The 20,818-nt window shown below is 46.6% G+C and overlaps 2 protein-coding genes across 3 annotated transcripts in view; one reads left to right on the top strand and one right to left on the bottom strand.

The window, feature by feature from the left end:
• The first annotated feature begins 8,260 nt into the window (after positions 1-8,260).
• The window catches only part of Snx10 (sorting nexin 10), a 66,015-nt gene continuing 53,457 nt past the window's right edge, over positions 8,261-20,818 (top strand). Inside the window, exon 1 of one of the 2 annotated variants that reach the window (XM_063239667.1) lies at positions 8,261-8,394. The gene's annotated coding sequence lies outside the window, so the exon portion shown is untranslated. The remainder of the gene's footprint in view (positions 8,395-20,818) is intronic. The other variant, XM_063239663.1, reaches the window with a different exon arrangement.
• LOC134473877 (uncharacterized) lies at positions 10,712-19,711 on the bottom strand. The gene is made up of 2 exons (XM_063239657.1): positions 19,144-19,711; positions 10,712-13,754 (listed from the first exon to the last, which is right to left on the bottom strand). Exon 2 carries the CDS (start codon positions 13,685-13,687, stop codon positions 11,813-11,815), a length of 1,875 nt encoding a protein of 624 aa, XP_063095727.1. The 5' UTR covers positions 13,688-13,754; positions 19,144-19,711; the 3' UTR covers positions 10,712-11,812.

Consider the following 20,818-nt stretch of genomic DNA (forward strand, 5'->3'; position numbering starts at 1 on the left):
TGTGGTTTCTTTTGCCACTGATTTCCGATTTCATTGCACTATATTATGGCAATGTGCATGGCTTAATTTTAAATCCTTTGCATTTGCTTAAGCATGTTCTAAGAGCTAGTATGTGTTCTATTTTTGATAAAGTTCCTTGTGCAACTGAGAAGAATGTGTGTGTATTCTATCGTGGAACACCATAGATGTTTACTAAGTCCATTTGTTCAATGGTTTAGTTCAATGCTCATATTTCTTTGTTGATTTTTTTGTCTAGTTGATCTGTTTGTGACTGGGTATTGAGGGCCCCCATTACAATTGTATTAATGCTTATGTGATTTTTTTTCATGTCCATTAATGTTTGTATTATGTATTGCATATGCTGGTATTTGACACATATATATTTATGATTATTGTATCTTCCTCTTGGATTTTTCCCTTAACCAGTATCTAGTGTCCTTCTTTGTCTCTTCTGCTCAGTCTTGGCTTGAAATACACTTTGTTGCACATAGAATAGCTGCTGTTGGTTTTTTCTCACTTATTTTCCATCCTCTGACTTTCATACTATGAATTTCTTTTTGAGTTAAGTGTGTTTCTCATACATAGTACATTGTTGCATCTTGTTTCTTCACCCATTTTGCCAATTTTTTGATTAGAGAATTAAGACCATTTACATTAATGGTTATAACAGGTATGTATTATACTTGTTATGCTGTTTTTCTATTGTTGGGTTTTTCTACAATATCATTCAGAACTTTTTGGAGTCATGAATTTCTTCATGTCCTCTTTATCATGAGAGTATCTTATTTCCTCTTTATCATGAGAGTATCTTATTTCCTCGCTGATTTTGAAAGATAATTTTGCATGGTTCATCAATCTGTTTGCAATTTTTTCTGTCAAGACTCAAACTCAGGACCTTGTACTTGCCAGGCAGGTGCTGTGCCACCGAGTTGTCTCCCCATTGTGGTACATCAATCTGAGTTGGAGATTGTTTTCTTTGAGGAGTTGATATACTTCATGCCAACTCTCCTTGACTTGAGAGTTTGTGTTGAGAAGTCTGCTGTAATTCTAATGGACTTTCCTTTATAGACGATTTGTTTCTTTTCTCTAACAACTCTGGAGTCACCCGCACACACTTTGTCCCTGTAGATTTGAACTTCCTTTGTCACATCACAAGCTGGGAGTCAGGGAGAAAGCACAGTTTGCAGCCTCCTGCTTGAAGTCTCTCTCTTCACTTTCCTTTATTTCTAGTTCTCCTTTCAGATCCTTTTTGGGTTCTGGGTGTCCACTTCCCTCCTTCTTTTCTTCCCCAAGTTGTATTCTGGTGTCTGGATTCTGAATCTCAGAGAGGTTGACCTGCTACTGCTTACCTCTCTGCCATCTTCCTGGGAGAAAGGGTTTTCTTGCAAATTACACTTGGAAACCACTAATTTAGACCACTGTGGAAATAGTGAGATTCTGGGAACATGGAGTGTGTTGGCTGGACAATGAAAAACAGGTTGAATCCCATCTTAATCTGGCCCAAATCAAGATCATGAATGGGATTGGTACCTGAGTGGATCAGGGGAGGCGCCCAAAGGTAATGCAAAAGTAGCAGGTTTTCAGTGTTAACTGGAGAACAATATTCTACTAGCAAAAGTAAGGAAGATGAGCATTAAATGGATTAATAAATCTAAGTCCCTTTATCTTACAAATGGGCAAACTGGTTTTTTTTATCATCTTTTTAAAGGGAAGGGTGCATTGAATAACCATTTTGAAGAACTGTACTAGACTGTGATTATTGACCTTTGTCTGAATGCTTTTATGCTTTTTTTCATTCTTTTCTTTTTTTTGTCTTTTTGAGACAGGTTCTTGCTGTGCAGTTCAGGCTGGGCTTGAGCTTATGTTGTAGCCTACGCTGGTCTCGAACTTGCAGCGATCCTCCTGCCTCAGCCTCCTGAATGCTGGGATTACAGGCGTGAGCCACCACGCCCGGCTCTTTTATGCTCAAAAGATGGATTACGATTGGAAGTTCAGAAACCAAAATCCAGGTATTTGTCATTTGTTTTAAATTTCCCTCACATTGCATTATTGGGTTGCTTGATGAAAGATAAAAACCATCTTTCATGTATTATACATACATATTTTCCATGATAAGTGCTTTTCAAAAAAGCAGGGCATTTAATATACATTTAAAGGTACAGTATTTTTAGGAGCCAAGCATCATGGTACATGCTTATAATCCCAGCTACTCAGGAAAGTGAAGCAAGAGTTTTCCAACCTGAGGCCAGTGTGGCAGTGTGGACAACATAGCAAGATGCTGTCCAAAGAAAGAAAGAAAAGTGTAGGCTTTTTAATGAGTATCAGCTAATTACAATTTCTGAATATGGAGTCCAGGCAACTTCTATACAGTTTTGTGGATTCTTCAGTTTTCCCAAGAGACAGAAGAACACCACAGTGAGAAGCAGGAGAGGGAGGTAATTTTCCTTAATATGTCTCAGTATACTTGGCTAGGAAACAGGAAAAATTAAAGGATCAAGTTATAATAACAATTAAAACTTGGTAAGTATGGGCTGGGCGTTTAGTTCAGGGTCATAAGCACCTGCCTGGCAAGCACAGTTTAATCCCTGCTACCCAAAAAAAAAAAAAACCCCAAAACCAAAAACATTGGTAAGTATTTAACTGTGTACCCAGAACAAGTCTAATAGCCTTACCTGGGTTATTTCATTTAATGCCATAGGCATACTGTGAAACTTACAATATTACATCCCAGAGACTTCCAGGAGAACATGGCGGACAGATAACAGCAGCTACGGAGGCTCTCTGAAAAACTCGGCTCATAATTCAGGAATGGTGCAGAGTAAGAGTCATAAGCAGGTGGAGATATGCTCTGCTGACCCAGGAACGACCTGGGCTGAGAGAAACCAACTTGGAATGCAGTCCTGGTGCTAGAACAGGAACAGAAAAGCCTCAGTGTGGAGGCTGGAGCCCCCGCCATTGGAAGCCTGGATTTGGGTTTCCTGCCGCGCGGCGGCTGCATCTACATCGGCTCAGCAAGGAGAGAGACGTGCGGAAGCTCTATAGTACGGGCTGGGAGCCGTGCACTGACTTGTGGTGAGGTAAGTGAGAGAAACTGACACTCTACCACAGTTTGACTCCAGCAGAGGACATTCTGGGACTGGGCAGACTTGCGGGAGCAGGGCGCTGTGGCGACTTCAGCCACGTATCCCCCTCTCAAGCGGGATTGGTGAGAAGTGCCTAGCCTACGTGACACTGCTGGCTGAGACCCACTGGGCTAGCACAACCCAGACCCCAGAGCCTGAGGGTGACCTGGAGGGCCGGGCCCCACATAGGCTGCCTGATCTGCAACTTCCTGGTGTGCTGCGGTGGGCGGGAACACCTAGCCGGTGCAATTCGATCAGGCTGTGGCTGACAGGCAGGGAAGCTGGGCCTCCTATATAAGCTTGCATATATAAGGAACAAAGAATATGGGAAGAGGCAGCAACAAGAAAGGCTCCTCGGCCCCCAATCCTGAGAAACAGGTAATAGCGGACACCGCACCAATAGACATAAAGCGCCATCTAGAGAGCCTCATAGATCAGTTCAGGAATGAAGTTATCAATGACCTGAAGCTAGAAGTAAGCAGAATAGTTAGAGAAATGCTAAGCACCACCCAAGAAAAAACAGATGGTGGAATGGAAGAACAGAAAAAGAGGGGAGAATTGTTTGATGGAGAAAATAGAGAAAGCATAGAATACGTGAAGCAGGTTCAAAGGGACTACCAGGAAACTAAAAAGTCTATCGAAAACTGGCATAACAGCTTGAAAGAAACTAAGGACAGACTATCTGAACTGGAGGGCAGATTTGTAATATGGGAGAATGAAATGAAAAACTTCTTAAAAGTAACAAAGAAACAAACAGCAATAATACAAAGACAAGAAGATGATAAGAGGATCCATAACTTAAGAATTAAGAACATAAAAGAAGAAGTAGGGACACAAACAAATGAACTACAAAAGCTACTCACAGAAATAATCCAGGAGAATTTTCCTAATTTAGCAAAAGGTAAAGATACTCAGATGTATGAGGCATACAGGACCCCAGCCCCCTACAACCCAAACAGAGCAACACCCAGGCATATAATAATAAAAATTCCAGAAATTCAATACAAGAACAGAATATTAAAAGCTGTCAGAGACAAGAAACAGACCACTTACAAGGGAGCACCCATCAGAATTACAGCAGATTTCTCTGCACAAACCACAAATCACGAAGAGCGTGGGGGGAAATAATTCAAGCTTTGAAAGATAATAATCTCCAGCCAAGATTGAGATATCCTGCACAACTGTCCCTGGAAATTGATGGAAAAACAAGGTGCTTCCAGGATAAAGAGGAACTGGGGGAATTTGCAACCACCAGTTCAACTCTTCAGAGAGTATTGCAGGATATTCTAAAAAAGAAAAATACAAAGAATCCAGAAATAGTGGCGGGGAGGCCACAATGAATGGAGCAGAGAACAAAATGAAGAAGACAAACTGACAACTAATGACAGAAAAAGAGCTCAACAGAAATGAGGCAGAGAAGATTGGATGATAGGAACAGCTATTTTGGAGAAAATGACATCTTAATAGGTAATACTGATTTAGTATCATCTTGTTTTAAAGTCTCATCAAACTTTTGTTCTTCTGTCTCCATTGGTCTAAACAGGTCGTATCTTATTGGATTTTATTATGTACGATAGTATAACCAAAAACTTTTAAAGACAAGGAGATTATACAGAAACCATTGTTCATTTTCTGTTAGTTGATTCTAAATACCCTGTAATGCTGTTATTCTCTTAAATGGTTTTACATTGTTTTGATATATTTAATGCTACAATATACGAAGTTGTACTCAAGGATTTCAAGAAAAGAGACAATATGGTAACTACTTTTATGTCAGGATTATCTTGTGGTGAAACACTATTCTGCTTAAATGGTTACGTTTTGATCTGTGCTGTTTTGCTGTTATGCCCTCTTTTATCTCAACCTCCACTCTATTATTTACTTTTTTATTTTTATCCTTTTAATTAAGGGAAAAATAAATAAAAATAGCAGGATTATTATAGCAATCCACTTTCACTTTCCATTATCTTGATTTAAAGCCCTGTATTACTCTCACCATCTTGTTTTTGACTGATGTCCCCCTATTCTGCTTTGCTTGATAGTACCAGGTTCGAAAGTTTAGGCAACAGCTGTGAAGATAGTGAAATTCATTATGACGCCCATTCTCGATGACTTTTATCTACTTTTGAAGACCTACAATGTCTCCAATGTTTTGGTTTTGTTGGTTTTGTTCTTTACTGTTTTGTTCAATTTTATTATAACTGATGATATAGGCAATTCTATTAGAGATAGCGGGAGGCATTATGGTAACCATTATTGATCACCTTGTATTATGCTTTTACATTATCTATTATGTCCACTCTTTTGATTTGATTGACTCTGTTCTGTTATGTCACATTTGGTTGTACTCCCTTCCAAAAAAGTAATAAGAACTGTGGGAGTAACAAAACCCAAAATGTGTAATAGTCATTGTACAAAAGAGAGGAAAAGAAAGTGCTCTAAATGATATAACTGCATGTATGTTTAAGTGTTGTCGATGTCGCTCCCGGCCGGCAGGAAGGACACGACAAAGTCTGGCAGTGGACAACCTTTTCTTTTATTTTCTCTCCGTACAGCCTGCCCTGGGATCGCTCCCAGCCGAAGCCTCCTCTGGTCCGCTCCCCGCGGCTCCTTCCGTGCTTCGCTCCGAAGCCTCTACCGGTCCGCTCTCCGCGGCTCCTTCCGGGCTTCGCTCCGAAGCCTCTACCGGTCCGCTCTCCGCGGCTCCTTCCGGGCTTCTACTTCCCCCCAGGGGTGGCACCAGTATATATACGGATACAGTGTCCAATCATATTAAAGTAAGCAAGGCAAGCTGATTGGCTAACATATTATTGAGCGGGTTGTTTACGCGGTAAGCAGGAAACTAACGTGCTCGATGGGAGGGGTAATCTAACTCAGGCTTTACTCTTTACCACAGGCCGCATGGTCGCTATATGCGGCGGCTCGGCAATGTGGTGGCTCCCAACAAAGTGTATAAGATAGAAAATGATATCATTGAGTTTTATTGGATCATTGAACAGAACTGTTTGCAGTCTCACTGTTGGAATGTCCACTTTACAAGCTTTAACTTTGTGACTTGAACAATTATTTCTAAGATGACAATATGTAATCCATTAACTAGTGATTTCCTACTGTTTATTTTTTTCTGTAAATCTGTATAACTTGTACCCTTTCTCTGCTTTTTTTTCTCCTTAAATAAAATTTAAAAACAAAACAAAACAAACAAAAAACCCCCAAAAAACAATATTACATCCCACTTTTTCAGATGGGGAAGTGAGGCTCAAAATGCTTGTTATTTTTCTATGATTTTGAAGTGGGACCGTGACACAGGATTTAAATCTAGTTATCCTGACCGTAGAAATTACTGTCTAAGCAGGATTTGGGTTGGCTATCAGCGGTGTGTGTGAGCTTATCATCACAGATACATCACAAATATAAGTAAGTGATTTCTTCAATGCTCCTGTTACAGTCCTAAATACAAAGAACTGAGAATGTGTTACATAAGACATAGTCATAAAATTCTGTCTTTGCCCAGAATGAGGCTATTATATAGAGACAGAAATGATAATAATTGTGGGGCTTTTTTTAATAGTAATTGTTAATGTGAAGGTTTTTGGTGCCTTTAGAAGTAATTTTTTTGCACAGAAAACACTATTTAAAGATATTTTTATAATATTAGATTTATTAAAGTTATAAACTCTTAATAGCAAATGGTTATTCCAATAGCCTAAATTCTCGTAAAAGTTGCATACACATAGAACTTCAAATATTCCCAGATTCCTTGCAATGAAATTTTCATACTATAGACTTAAATCTTATAAATATTGCATACTTAATTCTCAGTCTTTTCAGGGTTAAAATGTTCATAGAATAAGAAATATATATATATATATTTTTTTTAAGAACCAGTTTTCATGGTGATTCTACATTAGAGCCAAGATTTTATCTACCTCCACTGATAGCAAAACAAAAATGACACTACCTAAAAATAGTGGTTGTCGCATCAGTCCCCTGGATTGAGTCTGCAAAGTATAATTCTTAAGTCAGAAAAATGACCCAGTTGCTACACTGCTGGATTGGATCATAGGCAGTCTTTATATTCTGAATTTTCTCCCCTATTTCTCCTTTCTGTCAGGGCCATAATTCTAACAGATACTTATATAACCTGTGGTCTCACCAGGACTGTTTGCTACTCTGCACACAGATGTGAAGTTGTGGCTTACTGTAACTTCGTGAAAGTTTTATGCTTGAGGAAATCTCAGGAACTCAGACATATGCTGCATTTTGTTTTGCAATCAATATTTTGGGAAGTATAGGGGCAAGAACTGGAAGAATTTTATTATTTTAAATTTTATTTTACTTTTTGTTATGATAGTTACATTCATTGCACGTAAGCATTATGACTTTGGTGCAATTTTAGGAAAATTAAATACTAGTGATTTAGGATTCAGAGACACAAATCTAGTATCCAAGATTTTAAAAAAAATATATTTTTAGACCCCTTGCTACGAAATCAAGGTGTGGAATACCAACGTGTAATATTCAAGTGGGCCTAGAATGGCCCCACATGGTTATCCGCAGCAAGTATTGAATAACAAACTGGACTTGTGTCTATCGGGGATATTCAAGCTTGGAAATAAAACATTGGCTACATTCATTTTTTTGTCATTTTAGTAAGCTCTCTCTTGTGCTTTGCTTCCGTGCAAACAGGTGGATGAGACCCAGCCCAAGACAGCATTTGGGAAATGCTTTACTGACTTAGGTCCTTTGGCAGGTCTCGAAGCTACGCCCTTAGATGTCTTACTAAAATATAGAGGTTGCGAAAGATGTCACTATCAACAGCCTGCCGTTCTTGCTCATCACGTATCCCCTAATGCCCTCCCCAACCAGCCATTCAGTAAAGCAGAGACGGCGTTCAAGCGGCGATTCCGAAGGATGTGGTTCGCACACCTTCGGCGGCATGGTCCGGGCGATGGCGGTGCTTCCTCTTTCGGGGCAGGGTGGTGGCCGAGCCCTACTCCGCAAGGCCGGTGGGCGGGGCGGGGCGCGGCGGGCCGGCCGGCGGCGGAAGCGGGAGGCCGGGCGCCCCCGCGGGGACTGCGGGCTGTGCGCGCGGGCGCGGGCCGCCAACAGGCGCGGGGAGCGCGGCGCTGCGCTCGCTCGGGTGCGCTCCTGGGCGCTCGCCACCGCCACCGCCGCCGCCGCCGCCGCCGCGCCTGAGTCAGCAGAGCCCGCCGCCTGCCCGCCGCCGGCCCGCCGGCCTCGGTGCTCTGTCCGGCCCGCGGAGCTGCCGGTAAGGGGCCGGGCACCGCCGGGGACACCTCCCCGGCGCCGGGGTGCGCTCTGCGGCCGGAGGCGAGCCGTGCGCCCCTTCTTTCCTTCCTTTCCTCCCTTCTGTCCTTCCTTCCTTCTCCGCCCGCAGGTGCCGCCGACCCCTGTGGGCTCCCAGGGCTGGAGGTTGGGCCCCCGGGACCCGAGCCGACCAGCCGCGCGCTCCCCCGGCGCGCTGTGCCGGGGAGGAAGAGTGAACGGTCGGCTCGTTTCCTTCGGTGGGAGCGGAGCCCCGGGAGAGGGTGGGGCCGAGGCGGAATCTCGGATTGCTGAAAAAGTGCTGTGACACCTTCCCCAGGCCGGATTTTGAGCTTATTTTTTGTTGTTATTTTGTTTCGTTTTGTTTGGGAAAGAAAAATGAAAGGTAGTTTTGAGTTTAGGAACTGGGATGGGTAGACAAGGTTTTTTTTCCGGGGGGATTGTGGGATTGAATGAAAGGCCGGAGAGAAAAATCCACCGTCAGGTTCAGGGGTGGGGTGGAGAGGGGGGTGGGGACAGCAGCCTGATTTTCAGTTTTTGGGTAGATCGTACTTTTCTAAAATTACACAGATTACTGAAGCGATGGCCACAGAATGTGGAGCAGTGTGTCGCTGCTGTTTCAGCCAGGCACATTTATATGGAAGAATAATGGAATTTAGAAATTGAGAGCAGGAAGGAGGTTTTTCACGTGATCTCCCTCAATCCTTTCATTTCGGAGACAGGGAAGCTAAGGTGTGGGTGGGAAATGCCATGCTCGGGGCCAAGCAGGTGCACAGACCTGGTGGCCGCTGACTCCCAGTCCAGCGTTCTGTGCCCCAGCAAGGACTGAGGGGAAGGGTTTGGAATGAGTGAGGCCCCTTTTCCGAGTGGGCTGGTTGGGCATGGTAGAGGGGACCATTGAGATCAGGGCCTCCTCCAATCATTGATCCATCCCTTATGGGGGCATGTCAGTAGGGAAATGAAGGTGAGGTTGGGGGGGTCTATCATCACTTCTGGTGATGTCTGCTTCCCTGGGAGAGAAACCCTTGGGCATTTGATCAGTGTTAGTGTTGGGGTCCAACCCAGGTCCTGTCCAAGCATCCTTGGCAGGCACCCTTCCTGCTTACTCCCTGGTCCCCATTTATTTATTTTTAAAGGAGTGGTAGACTTGAGATTGACTAGTAGGGCTGTCTTAAATAAAGTGCAAAAAGTGATTTAGAAATAAATGTGTAGGGATGTGAAATGATTAGCAAAGGCTTCTACTTTACCGGTCATCCTGTTTTTTCTGCCAGTTTTTGTCAGTCTCACTTCCTGGTTATGGAAATTGGTGCTTAGTGAGAGGCTTGGGTTCAGACTGACACCCTCAAGAAGGTAGTCTGGGGTGATGTCTCTCTCTGAGTGTGGGTATGGAACCCAGGGTCTCACTCATGCAAGGTCATAGCTCCACCCCTGAGCTACAGCTGCAGCTTTGGGTGGTGTCTCTTGACATGAGCACTGCTTCTTCTCTCCCCTGCTGCAGGCGGTAGTACTGACTTCCTCTGTTTTACTGTAAATGGGAAGGCCTCTGAGTTTGGCATCCTGCAAATAGAAATAAACACCTTCATTCTGTTTCACATAGAAGTGTATTAATTAGGCGGTAGCATTTGTGCTCTACTACAGCAATTAGTTGGCTGTTGGCCCTCTTGTGATATCTTACCTCAACTCTAGCATGCATTACTTTCGTTTCAAGGATTCTCTCTGCTATTAAGCCGTTGAGGCAAAAAATTTTTTTTCCTCTTTTGGTGTCAGGCTGTGGTTTAATAACCATTTGTGAAAAGCAGAGAACTAGTTGACCACAAGATCCAGCCTACCAAAATCTTCCATTTTTAAGTGGCAAAGAAGGGCTTTGGCCAACATCATGGTCGACTCCACGGAGAATCCCCACGTTTTGGGCTGTTATCACCACACATCCATCTTTCTCTTGGTTCAGTAGAGCTTTCAGGGACACAGCCTATTGTGGCACGTGTGTCATCAATTCGGCACCATTGCTCAGTATCTGGTAGGTATAAATTAGCATTTATGTCTTCCAAACACTGTTCAGACAAACGGTGTCCTCATTTTATATCTGGAAGAACTAAGGCATCGAGTTATTTGTAACTTCCCTAAACTCTTCAGCTAGCAATTTAACACCACCCAGCAAACATGTCTTGGGTTTCTGTCATAGGTAGTAATTTCTTAGGGCTTTGTGTGTGCCGAACTCAATTCAAGTGCTCTGTGGATTTATCAACCTTGTGATATGTCGGTGTCGATCCCGGCCGGCAGGAAAAAACACACGACACGAGTAGTCGGCGGATAGCCTCTGATTTATTTTCTCTCTCCGTACGCCCTGTTCCGGGATCTCGGATCCCGCCTGAGGGAAGCCTCCTCTGGTCCGTTCCCTACGGCTCCTTGTGTGTTTCTCTCAGCAGTCCCTCTTCTTGGTGTGTGTTCTCGCCCCAGGGGTGGTGTCAGCATATATATGGACACATCGACCAATCACATCAAAGTAGGCAAGACGAGCTGATTGGCCAGCGTCAGCTGTTGCTGGGCAGACTAGCTTACAGGGCGTGTTGTTTACTAGCTAGGGAGCAGGAAATGGGCGCCATCTTGGCATACTCGATGGGAGGGGTAATCTAGCTCAGGCTTCACTCCTCACCACAGGCCTCATATCACTCGGTCGACGGGAGGGGCAATCTAGCTCAGGCTTCACTCCTCACCACAGGCCTCATATCACTCGGTCGAGCTCCCAACATCTCCCCCTTTTTTATTTATTAAGATAGTGTGGTCTGTGGGTCCATGTGAGGTGTCTGGGAGTGGGCCTATTTCGCAGGCCGAGGCATGAGAGAATGTAGAGGTCTATACCCTGCTGTGCATCACCTTGTCTCGTACATATCCTTGCGCCAGGACCATGCTCAAGGTGAGTGGTTCATTTTTTCGCAGGGCCAGGCTTTTGTGAACCGAACCTGGATGCATATAGACATTCATTCCTGCCTTCCCCTCAACCCTCGAGGCGGATGGCACTGCAGTACCCTTGGTCTCGCATCTCAATGCCATAACTCTCACTCCCTAGAGGACCCTCGGAGTAGAGCCTGTCTTAGGTTGATCAGGAGAACTTCTCCCGTCTTACCCGTCGTTGGCTTGCCCACTCAACTCTTAAAGCTTATATCTTGGGGGAGACACGGAGGGGTCAGCCGAGTGACATTTGAGGAACCGCGTAATCACTAATTACCAACCATAATCCCCGTTCACTACAATCACTAATTACTATTTTCTAATTATCAATGGGAACACGCCTTAAGCGTGGGGTCCTTCTAGTCTAAGTTCGCAGCCGCGACGGGGAAGGAGACGTACGTAATAATACTAGAACATCCGTAAGAATAATGGCGAGGGCAGCCACGTACTGGTTAAAGGAGCCGTGCCTTTTTAGCCTGAGCCCAGAAAACGCTAGGTGTGGAATCCCCTTGACTCTGGGCCAGCAACATCATCAATGTCATATGTGTCTTTTGGGTCGCCCTTATCGACCGCAGGCACCTAAGAGTCACGAGAGTGACAATCACAAGAGCAAGAATGATCCCATACGCAAGAAGTGACGAAGGTTTGAAGAAGGAGCCTATCTGGCTTAGGACATCATCAAAAAAGGAGGCTGTAAGTATAGGCACCTCTATCTGATCTAGCTGCCGGATAGTCATATCCAGGCGCACGCTAGCGTTCCAAAAGGAAGAATTATAGGTGGTGAGAACATAATCCTGAAATTGCCTGTAAGCCGAACGGTTGACCTGGATGGGGGTAACGCACAACTGGGTGAATGCCCATCTGGCGTCACATAAATTGTTAGCCACCTCCCAGAGTCCCTGGACTTTCTGAGCGATTAGGTCGATCTGCTGCTGTAACGCCATTATGGCGTTGTGCTGGAGGAGGTTGACTTCTTGTTGCTCCCTCAGCGCCAGGGAGGTGGTGTCCGTAAGATTGGTAAAGGCCTGAGCCGTCAGCGTAGACTGGGTCAGAGCAACGGCAGCCGTCACAGCCGTCGCAGTCAGAGTCACGAACAGTGCTGTCAGGGCCGCTGTGATCCCAAAATCTCTCTTACGTCTGAGCATGGGTAGTTGGTCCTGCTGATAGACGGGATGAACCCAAACAGATTCGTTAAAGGGAACCCACATCAGTGGGGGTCGAAGAGCCAACATAGCATACGGGAAAGACCCATTCCAGCAGTTCCCTGTAAAGCATGGTTGGTTACTGCACTTAAAGGAAATGTCAGCAGAGAATACCCATAAGTAGGGCGGTTTTACGCATGCAGCCTCAGAATTAAGGGTGACATTGGTGGTTCCATTAGAGGCAGAAGCGTTAATAGCGAGCATGGGTCTTAAGTCCATGCAGGCTCCGGTGGAGAGGCACAACCAATTTTCATTAAGGGGGAAGGGGAAGCTTATTGCCCACTTGTTGTTCACTCTCAGGTAGGACTCCCACCAGGTCAACGCGAATATGTTGTTACTACCGGATGGAGGAGAGAACCGGGACCACCAAGACATGTTTAGATGAGTCACTCCCACGCCGTCGACAGTACAGGGCTGCCATGAAAGTTGTGACAGGTCCACCATCTGTCTTTTTCGGCTTGGGGACACACGGTATGGGCATGTGGGGAAATCGGGACGGGTGTGCATGGCTGCTCGGGGTTTGCAGGTTGAGTTAAAAGTGATGACTCCGCTGCTAAGTGTGCCAGCTTTAAAACATCCAGGCGAATGCAGGGATGGGACAGACAACCTCACCGTCAGGGAGGTATTGTACCATTTTACAAGGAGGGGCAGGAAGCTAACGCAGGATCCCCGGTGACACGAGGGGTTACTATTAGTGGAAAAAATGACCACGTCATTGGTGATGGGAAGGTCAAAACGTATGGGTCTGATGGTTAACGGTATATCTGGTATGCAAGGCAATCTGGCGGAGCAGTTTTTTGCATACAACTTTGGGAGAGAGGGGGCTGTGGTGGAGATAGCGGCTAGCGCTGGCGGATGATGTATTGCTGCCCACACCAAGTCTGCTCCTATTTCAGTAGTGGTGGTGAGCATCAAAACCAGAAGGAAGGGGGCTGCCGGAAGGCGGCGTGGCCTAGCCACTCTGGCTGCACCGTACCCTAAAAGAGAGCCAATTACTATCGAGAGCATAATCATTACTGTGTCCCATAAGTCATACGGTATTCCTCGGTCGAGCAGCAATATCCTGGTCGGACCGATCTTGATTAGGCTGTCCGCTGCCGTTGAGTTTTGGAGTGTCTCCTGCATTATGTTTCGTTGGATTCGCCACACGCGTCAGCCGTTCTGGGACCCACAATGGTTCTCGTCCTGGTTCCTGCGGGAAAACACAAACCGCACCTCGGTTCCAGCTAACTACTGGATCCGGGCCCATCTATTGTCCCGTCAGGACATCTTTTCATTTCACCCATCCCCTATTGCCAGGAGATGGATTACAATGTTCCATGGCCGGGGAGTGATTGTTGTTATTCAGGTTCAGAAAATTGTATGTGAACAGTGCCATGGAGAGCCGTGCCTTTGGGGGCAGGCCCTGACTTATTCCCCCTTTTTGTTTTTGTAGAATATCTTTAAGGCTCCTATGAGCCCTTTCAATAATTCCTTGACCTTGGGGATTGTATGGGATGCCATGTTTTAATTGTACCCCCATTTTTTCACAGAACTCATTAAAGGCTCTGCTTGTATAAGCTGGTCCATTATCAGTTTTTAATATTTTTGGTTTGTCCCATGCGGCCCAAGCTGTCAGGCAATGATTGATTACATGAGACACCTTTTCGCCAGTTTCAGCAGTCGCAAATATAATATGAGAGCAGGTGTCCGTAGAGACATGAACATATTTAAGAGATCCGAATTCTATCATATGTGTGACATCCATTTGCCAAGTGTCGCCAGGAATCAATCCCCTGGGGTTAACTCCCGTTGATACGACGGGTGTGTATGTGGCGCAAGAGCCGCATAACCGTACGATGTCCCGCGCGTCAGCCCTGGAAATGTGGTACTGGTTGGCTAACGTCCTGGCGTTGACATGAAATCTGTCATGAAACAGACGGGCTTGTTCTATTGAAGATAACATATTGAGTATCCACAACGGGCGAGTGGCCACGTCAGCTGCCGCATTGCCCTGTACCATGGGCCCTGGCAGGCGCGTATGTGCTCTTATGTGAGTGATGTATATTTTGTTGTGTCTATTTATCAGCAGAGTCTGGATAGACAAAAACAAATTAGTCACTTTGGAGGTTGGCTTAATCGGGCCCGCAGTCTCAAGGACCTGCATGGCATTAACAACGTATTTTGAATCAGAAACAATATTAAGGGCCCCTGGGAACTTCTCGAGGACGGTTTGTACAATTTGTAACTCTACCACCTGTGGTTGATCTGGTTCAAATTGTATGCTGATCGGAGGCATACCTGAGACCACATAAGCCCCTATCCCGGTTTTTGACCCGTCCGTATAGATCGTTGTTGCAGGAGTAAGTGGTGTGGACGCGGTGATTTTTGGAAATATCACCGGATGTTGAGTAACAAACTGTAGTATGGGGTCCCTGGGGAACTGGTTGTCTATCTCCCCAAGAAAAACACATCTCAGGATGGCCCACGTATCTATACAAGCAGTCAGGATTTTTATTTGAGAAGCGGTATAAGGTACCCGAATAGCATGGGGTGCAGAGCCAAAATGTTGGATAGCCCTGTCATGTGCCTCCAAGGCCAGGGAAGCGACCGTTTCCGGATAATGTTCGATAATCTTGGCAGGTGAGACCTTAGGGTGCACCCACAAAAGTGGTCCCTTTTGCCAAATCACTGCCGTAGGTTGAGAAACGGTCTGCAACAAGCAGACCTCAAAAGGCTGTTCTGAGTCAATTCTCCGCAATGCAGCTGTACTTAGGGCTTCCTCTATCTTTCTCAGAGCAACTCTGGCTTCCGGGGTGAACTCCCTGGGGGAGGCAATATCCGGGTCTCCTTTCAGGAGGTCGAACAGGGGCTTTAAGTCCGAGTTAGGGATGTGTAAATAAGGTCTGATCCAGTTTATATCTCCCAGTAGCTTTTGCATGTCATTCAAGGTCCTTAGGCTATCTGTTCTGATGGTTACCTTTTGTGGAGAAATCGATGTGGGGGAGACTTTGGTGCCCAGGTAGGTCACTATGTCTCCTCCCTGAATCTTGTCAGGGGCAATATGTAAATTTGCCTTTCTCAGGGCCCTGACCAATTGGCCAAGCATATCCTCCAACTCAGTCACATCTTTTGCACTGATTAGCAAATCATCCATGTAATGAATACATCTAATTCTGGGGAAGGCTTCACGCAAGGGGGCCAGTAGCAAATCAAGATACATCTGACACATGGTGGGACTGTTGGCCATACCCTGGGGTAATGTAACCCACTCGTATCTCTGATCAGGACTCTCTTGGTTAATGGTGGGTAGGGTAAAGGCGAATCTGTGGGTGTCCTCTGGATGCAGGGGGATTGAGAAAAAACAGTCTCTAAGATCTATGGCATAGACTGGCCAGGACCGAGGGATGGCTGAGAGGGCTGGTAGTCCCCTCTGGATCGCCCCCAGGGGCTGTATCTGTGAGTTGACAGCCCTCAGATCATGGAGCAGCCTCCACTTGCCTGATTTTTTCCTGATAACAAAGACAGGGGTATTTCAAGGGGAGGTTGACGGCTTTACGTGTCCCGCCTGAAACTGGGTTTTGACTATCTCAGTTAATGCTAAAAGCTTCTCCTTGGGTAAGGGCCACTGAGGCACCCAAACTGGATTTTGAGATTTCCAGGTGATCTTAATTGGAGCGGGCAGGAGAAGTTTCTCAGTGACCCCTAGGAAAAACCCAACCCGTGTCTACCTTTCCTTTTTTCTACAGGTACGGGGGATGTCCGGCCCTGCAGGGCTGCGCCCAGGCCCTTGCCGGGGACATATCCCTGATTTTTGAGTATCCCTTTGGCTTGGGGAGAGCAGGTGGATGTAAGAGTGACATCCATCTGGGTGAGAACGTCTCTTCCCCACAAGGATATTGGCAGCTGCAAGACAAAAGGTTGAAAATGTCCTCGGTGACCTTCCTCATCACCCCAAGGCAGGGTCACGGCACTAACCTGGGGGGCAGCCACTATCCCCAATCCTTGGAGTGTGTTGTCAGCTGTGTTGGTAGGCCAACTAGGGGGCCAGTCTTTCTTGGAGACGATGGAACGGTCTGCCCCTGTATCTAGGAGTCCTGTTATCTTTTTTCCGTTAATCCTGAGCGATAGCATGGGCCTTTTATCAAGAGTCATATGAAGCCCTTCAAAAATTTCCTTAGAGGAGCCAAGTCCCTGACCCCCTCTAACCCGTTGACCGGACCGGGGTCTCTCATGGAGACTGGGGAACAGTAAAAGTTGTGCTATCTTATCCCCTTCATCAATTACTATGGTCCCTATATGAGATTGTACCATGATTTTGATGTTTTCTAAATAATCTGGGTCTACAACTCCAGGGATCACGGTAAGGCCCCGGAGGGCTGTGGAGGACTGTCCAATCACTAAACCAACTAGCTTGTCGGGTAGTGGTCCTTTGGAGGTGGTTTCAACCACCTGAACGCCCATATCGGGTGTTAATAGGAGTCTGGAGGCGACACAGAGGTCCACGCCTGCTGGCCCGGGGGTGGCCCCTGTGGGGGGGTGCCATCTTGTGTTGTCCTGTCTAGGGAGTGGGGGCCCGTCCGTAAGGAGGGCCCCCTCTGGCCGTTTTTTGGCTCCGTAGTCTCCCTGTCACTAATACGGTTCCCCTGGGCATCAAAAATAGATCTGCAATCTTTTGCTTTGTGAGAACCTTTACCGCACCTTTCGCAGGTTCCCGTTCGTCTGTCTGATTCCTGTCTCTTGGATATAAACTCCCCCTGTCCGGTCTTGGGGCAGTTTTTTCTTATATGGCTGGGATCCCCACACTGGAAACATCCCCTGGGCTTACCAGGGTGATTGGTCTTCTGAGGCCCTGTCTGTTGTAAGGCGGCGGCTAAAAGGGCAGCCACGCCTGAGTTGGATAATGGCCCCCCTATTTCTCTACAAATTTTAATCCACGCCTCTATGTTTTTACCTTTATGGGGTGCTATGGCTGCCCTGCAGTCCTTGGTGCACTGTTCGAAGATTAACTGTTTAATAAGAGGAGCAGCAGCACTCGGATCTGAAAAGAGTCTGTCAGCTGCCTCCTGCATTCTGGCCACAAAATCCACAAAAGGTTCTGTGTTGCCCTGAACAATTTTAGAGAGGCATTGTGAGGCCACCCCTGTGTTGTTTACCTGCTTCCAGGCGCGGATGCCTATGTTATGTATCTGTTCATACACATTTGGAGGGAATCTAGTTTGATCTTGAGCGTACTGACCCTTACCCATAAGCATATCCTCATTTTGCCCCCTATGGCCCCTAGCCGCATTTTTTTCAGCCTGTTCGGCGGCAAACTCAGTATACCAGGCGCGCCAATCCAGAAAAGCCCCGGGGGCCAGGCAGGCTTTAGCCAGTTGGGTCCAATCACTGGGCGTCAGAAAGCCACCGGCAGACAAATTCTCCAACATAGTTATAGTGTAAGGAGCAGTAGGGCCAAATGTGGCAACCGCATTTTTAAGCTCCTTAATTTGTTTGATCTCCAGTGGTTCCCAGTAATTGGGTCCTTGGCCTTGCGCTAGGAGCACCGGATAAAGCCCACATTGTTCATACTCATTCGCCCCTTGAGGAATCTGTTCCATTCTAAATGTCCATCTACGAAAATACCTTCCCTGGGACCTTGGCATTTTTTCACAGGGTGGTGCCTCCCCATGAGATGTCTGTCCCTCCCTATCACAAAATTGTATCTTTTTGTAACATGGCCGACCAGTCTTTGGGGCACAAGATGGCGGGTCGCCAGGCAGACAAGATGGTGGCCCTACATGTGACAACGGTCCAGGCCACTCCCTCCATGGGGGGGGTGACGGAGGATGGCCCCAGGCCGCCATCTCACCACAGGAACCGGTGTTTGGGACCTCCCAGGGTGGCGCGGAAGGCTCTACGGCTTTCCGTTGGGGAGTGCTCAGGAGTTTCCTTCCCTTCTCTAGGTCTGTCTGCATCTTGACTAGGTCTCTACGTAAAGCTGCAAAGGGATTAGGGGGGTCACTTGCCTCATTGTCCTCGCCTTCCGAGGTATCTGAGCCCGAGGAATCCGAGGCAGGGGGTACCTCTCTCTTGCCTCGCTCTCGCGAGCGCCTCCGCACGCTCCCTGCGACGGACCCCTCTCGGGAGGACTCCGAACGGGCCCCTTCAAAAGCTCGGCGGGCCTGAGAGAGCCCATCTGCGCTATCCTTAGCCCCATTCCTCTCCCCTTTGAGGCATGAATGAATCATCTCCCAGAGCGGCCGAACCGAAAGTGGGAGTCGGCGCTCCTCTTCTGCTCTTTCTAAATCCTTACCTAATTTCTCCCAGCAAGGTAGGGACAAGTGCCCCGTCGGCAGGAACCAGGGTGCCGCCTCATCTACTTGTTGGAGAAACTCCGTAAGTGTCTTGGAGCTCATTGATATACCTGAAATCTTGAGCAGGTCTTTCACCGCTCTTACCAGTGACTTGGAACTCTTAGTGGGTAAGTTGCCCATGCCTGTCACTGAGGAGTCCGTTCTCACCGTGTGAGGCTAACCTGCCACATACACGTGAGCTTGAGGGGAGTCTAAAAAGCCCTGTAGGTGCGCGCCACCCAGAGCCCAGGTTTATCCCCTACTCACCTGTCCTGCAGAGCAATACTGGAGCGTCGTCCGCCTCGCCTCGGGGGTGATCAGTTCCCCGTACGGGCCACCAAATGTCGGTGTCGATCCCGGCCGGCAGGAAAAAACACACGACACGAGTAGTCGGCGGATAGCCTCTGATTTATTTTCTCTCTCCGTACGCCCTGTTCCGGGATCTCGGATCCCGCCTGAGGGAAGCCTCCTCTGGTCCGTTCCCTACGGCTCCTTGTGTGTTTCTCTCAGCAGTCCCTCTTCTTGGTGTGTGTTCTCGCCCCAGGGGTGGTGTCAGCATATATATGGACACATCGACCAATCACATCAAAGTAGGCAAGACGAGCTGATTGGCCAGCGTCAGCTGTTGCTGGGCAGACTAGCTTACAGGGCGTGTTGTTTACTAGCTAGGGAGCAGGAAATGGGCGCCATCTTGGCATACTCGATGGGAGGGGTAATCTAGCTCAGGCTTCACTCCTCACCACAGGCCTCATATCACTCGGTCGACGGGAGGGGCAATCTAGCTCAGGCTTCACTCCTCACCACAGGCCTCATATCACTCGGTCGAGCTCCCAACAGTGATAGGTATTGTTTTTTCTGTCCCCTTCCCCACCCACCTTTTTTAAACAGATGAAGAAACTGGTAACAAACCCAAGGTCAGGCAACTGGTTAATTCTGACTCTAGAAGTGCTTTCAGCCACTCCCCTGTGAATGTATAAAGAGCTTAGCTAGACTTTGGTCAAGGGCAACTCTATTGGTACTTCCATTTATTTTCCCTAGGTAACCAGTCCCCCTCCCTGTTTCTGCTGGAGAGATGCTTTTAGTTCTATAAATGTTTCAACTCTAATTAAGGCTTTGTTTGTCTATATATCTTTCTATTGCATTTTCTGTTGTTTTTAAATGTCTATGGTAGGCCTCTGTGATCTTAACTCATTGATACACAGACAGGATTTATGGGCTGTGGCCACTGCCCCCTGAAAATGTGTCATTTCCTATTCATGTGTGAAAGCACATAATTCTTGGGGAAAGAATCCATAACTTCCTTCAGATTCTAAAAGGGTCACCCATGATGGAAAGAAAGGGTAGTAATGAGTCTTTGTGTTTTGTAATCTCAATTTACAAATGAGACAAACAGATCCAGTGGAGAGGGAGAATAGATGAATCTGTACTATACAGCTAATTAGAGGCAGATAGGAGACTCATTTAGGTCTCCTGTCTTTGAGTCTCATGTTCTTTCCCTTTACACCCCAGTGTGGGAGGGGGGAGATATTCTCCACCCTAGGGAAGGATCTGTCCTCTGGGTTTCCAGTTATGTTTTCTGTTACTCATTCTAAAAGTTGTTCAAGTCTCCACTCTCCAGGGCAGAAGTTGTATGTAGCAAGAAAATTGCTTAATTCAGAAGAAACATCTTAGATCAGTGGTGGTGAACCTGTGGCACGTACACCCCTACCAGCTGTTTGTTATCATTGAAAGCTCTAAAAAGTTTACCACCACATCCTAGATTATGTGATCTTCAAGTACTTAAAAAAAAAAAAAAGTCAGCATTAAGCACCCAGCTTAATTTTGTTTTCTGGGTATGGTGCAAAACTAATTTTGAACCCTTTGAATGGCTAAACGAGGCCTTCTGGGTTGATAGTCTGGATCTTGTTTTTCAGCTAAAAAAGGTATGTATTGTCTTACATTC

The sequence above is a fragment of the Cavia porcellus genome, unplaced genomic scaffold, assembly GCF_034190915.1.
Source record: "Cavia porcellus strain 051 isolate PalLab524CR breed Dunkin Hartley unplaced genomic scaffold, mCavPor4.1 scaffold_2, whole genome shotgun sequence".
Classification (NCBI taxonomy): Eukaryota; Metazoa; Chordata; class Mammalia; order Rodentia; family Caviidae; genus Cavia; species Cavia porcellus.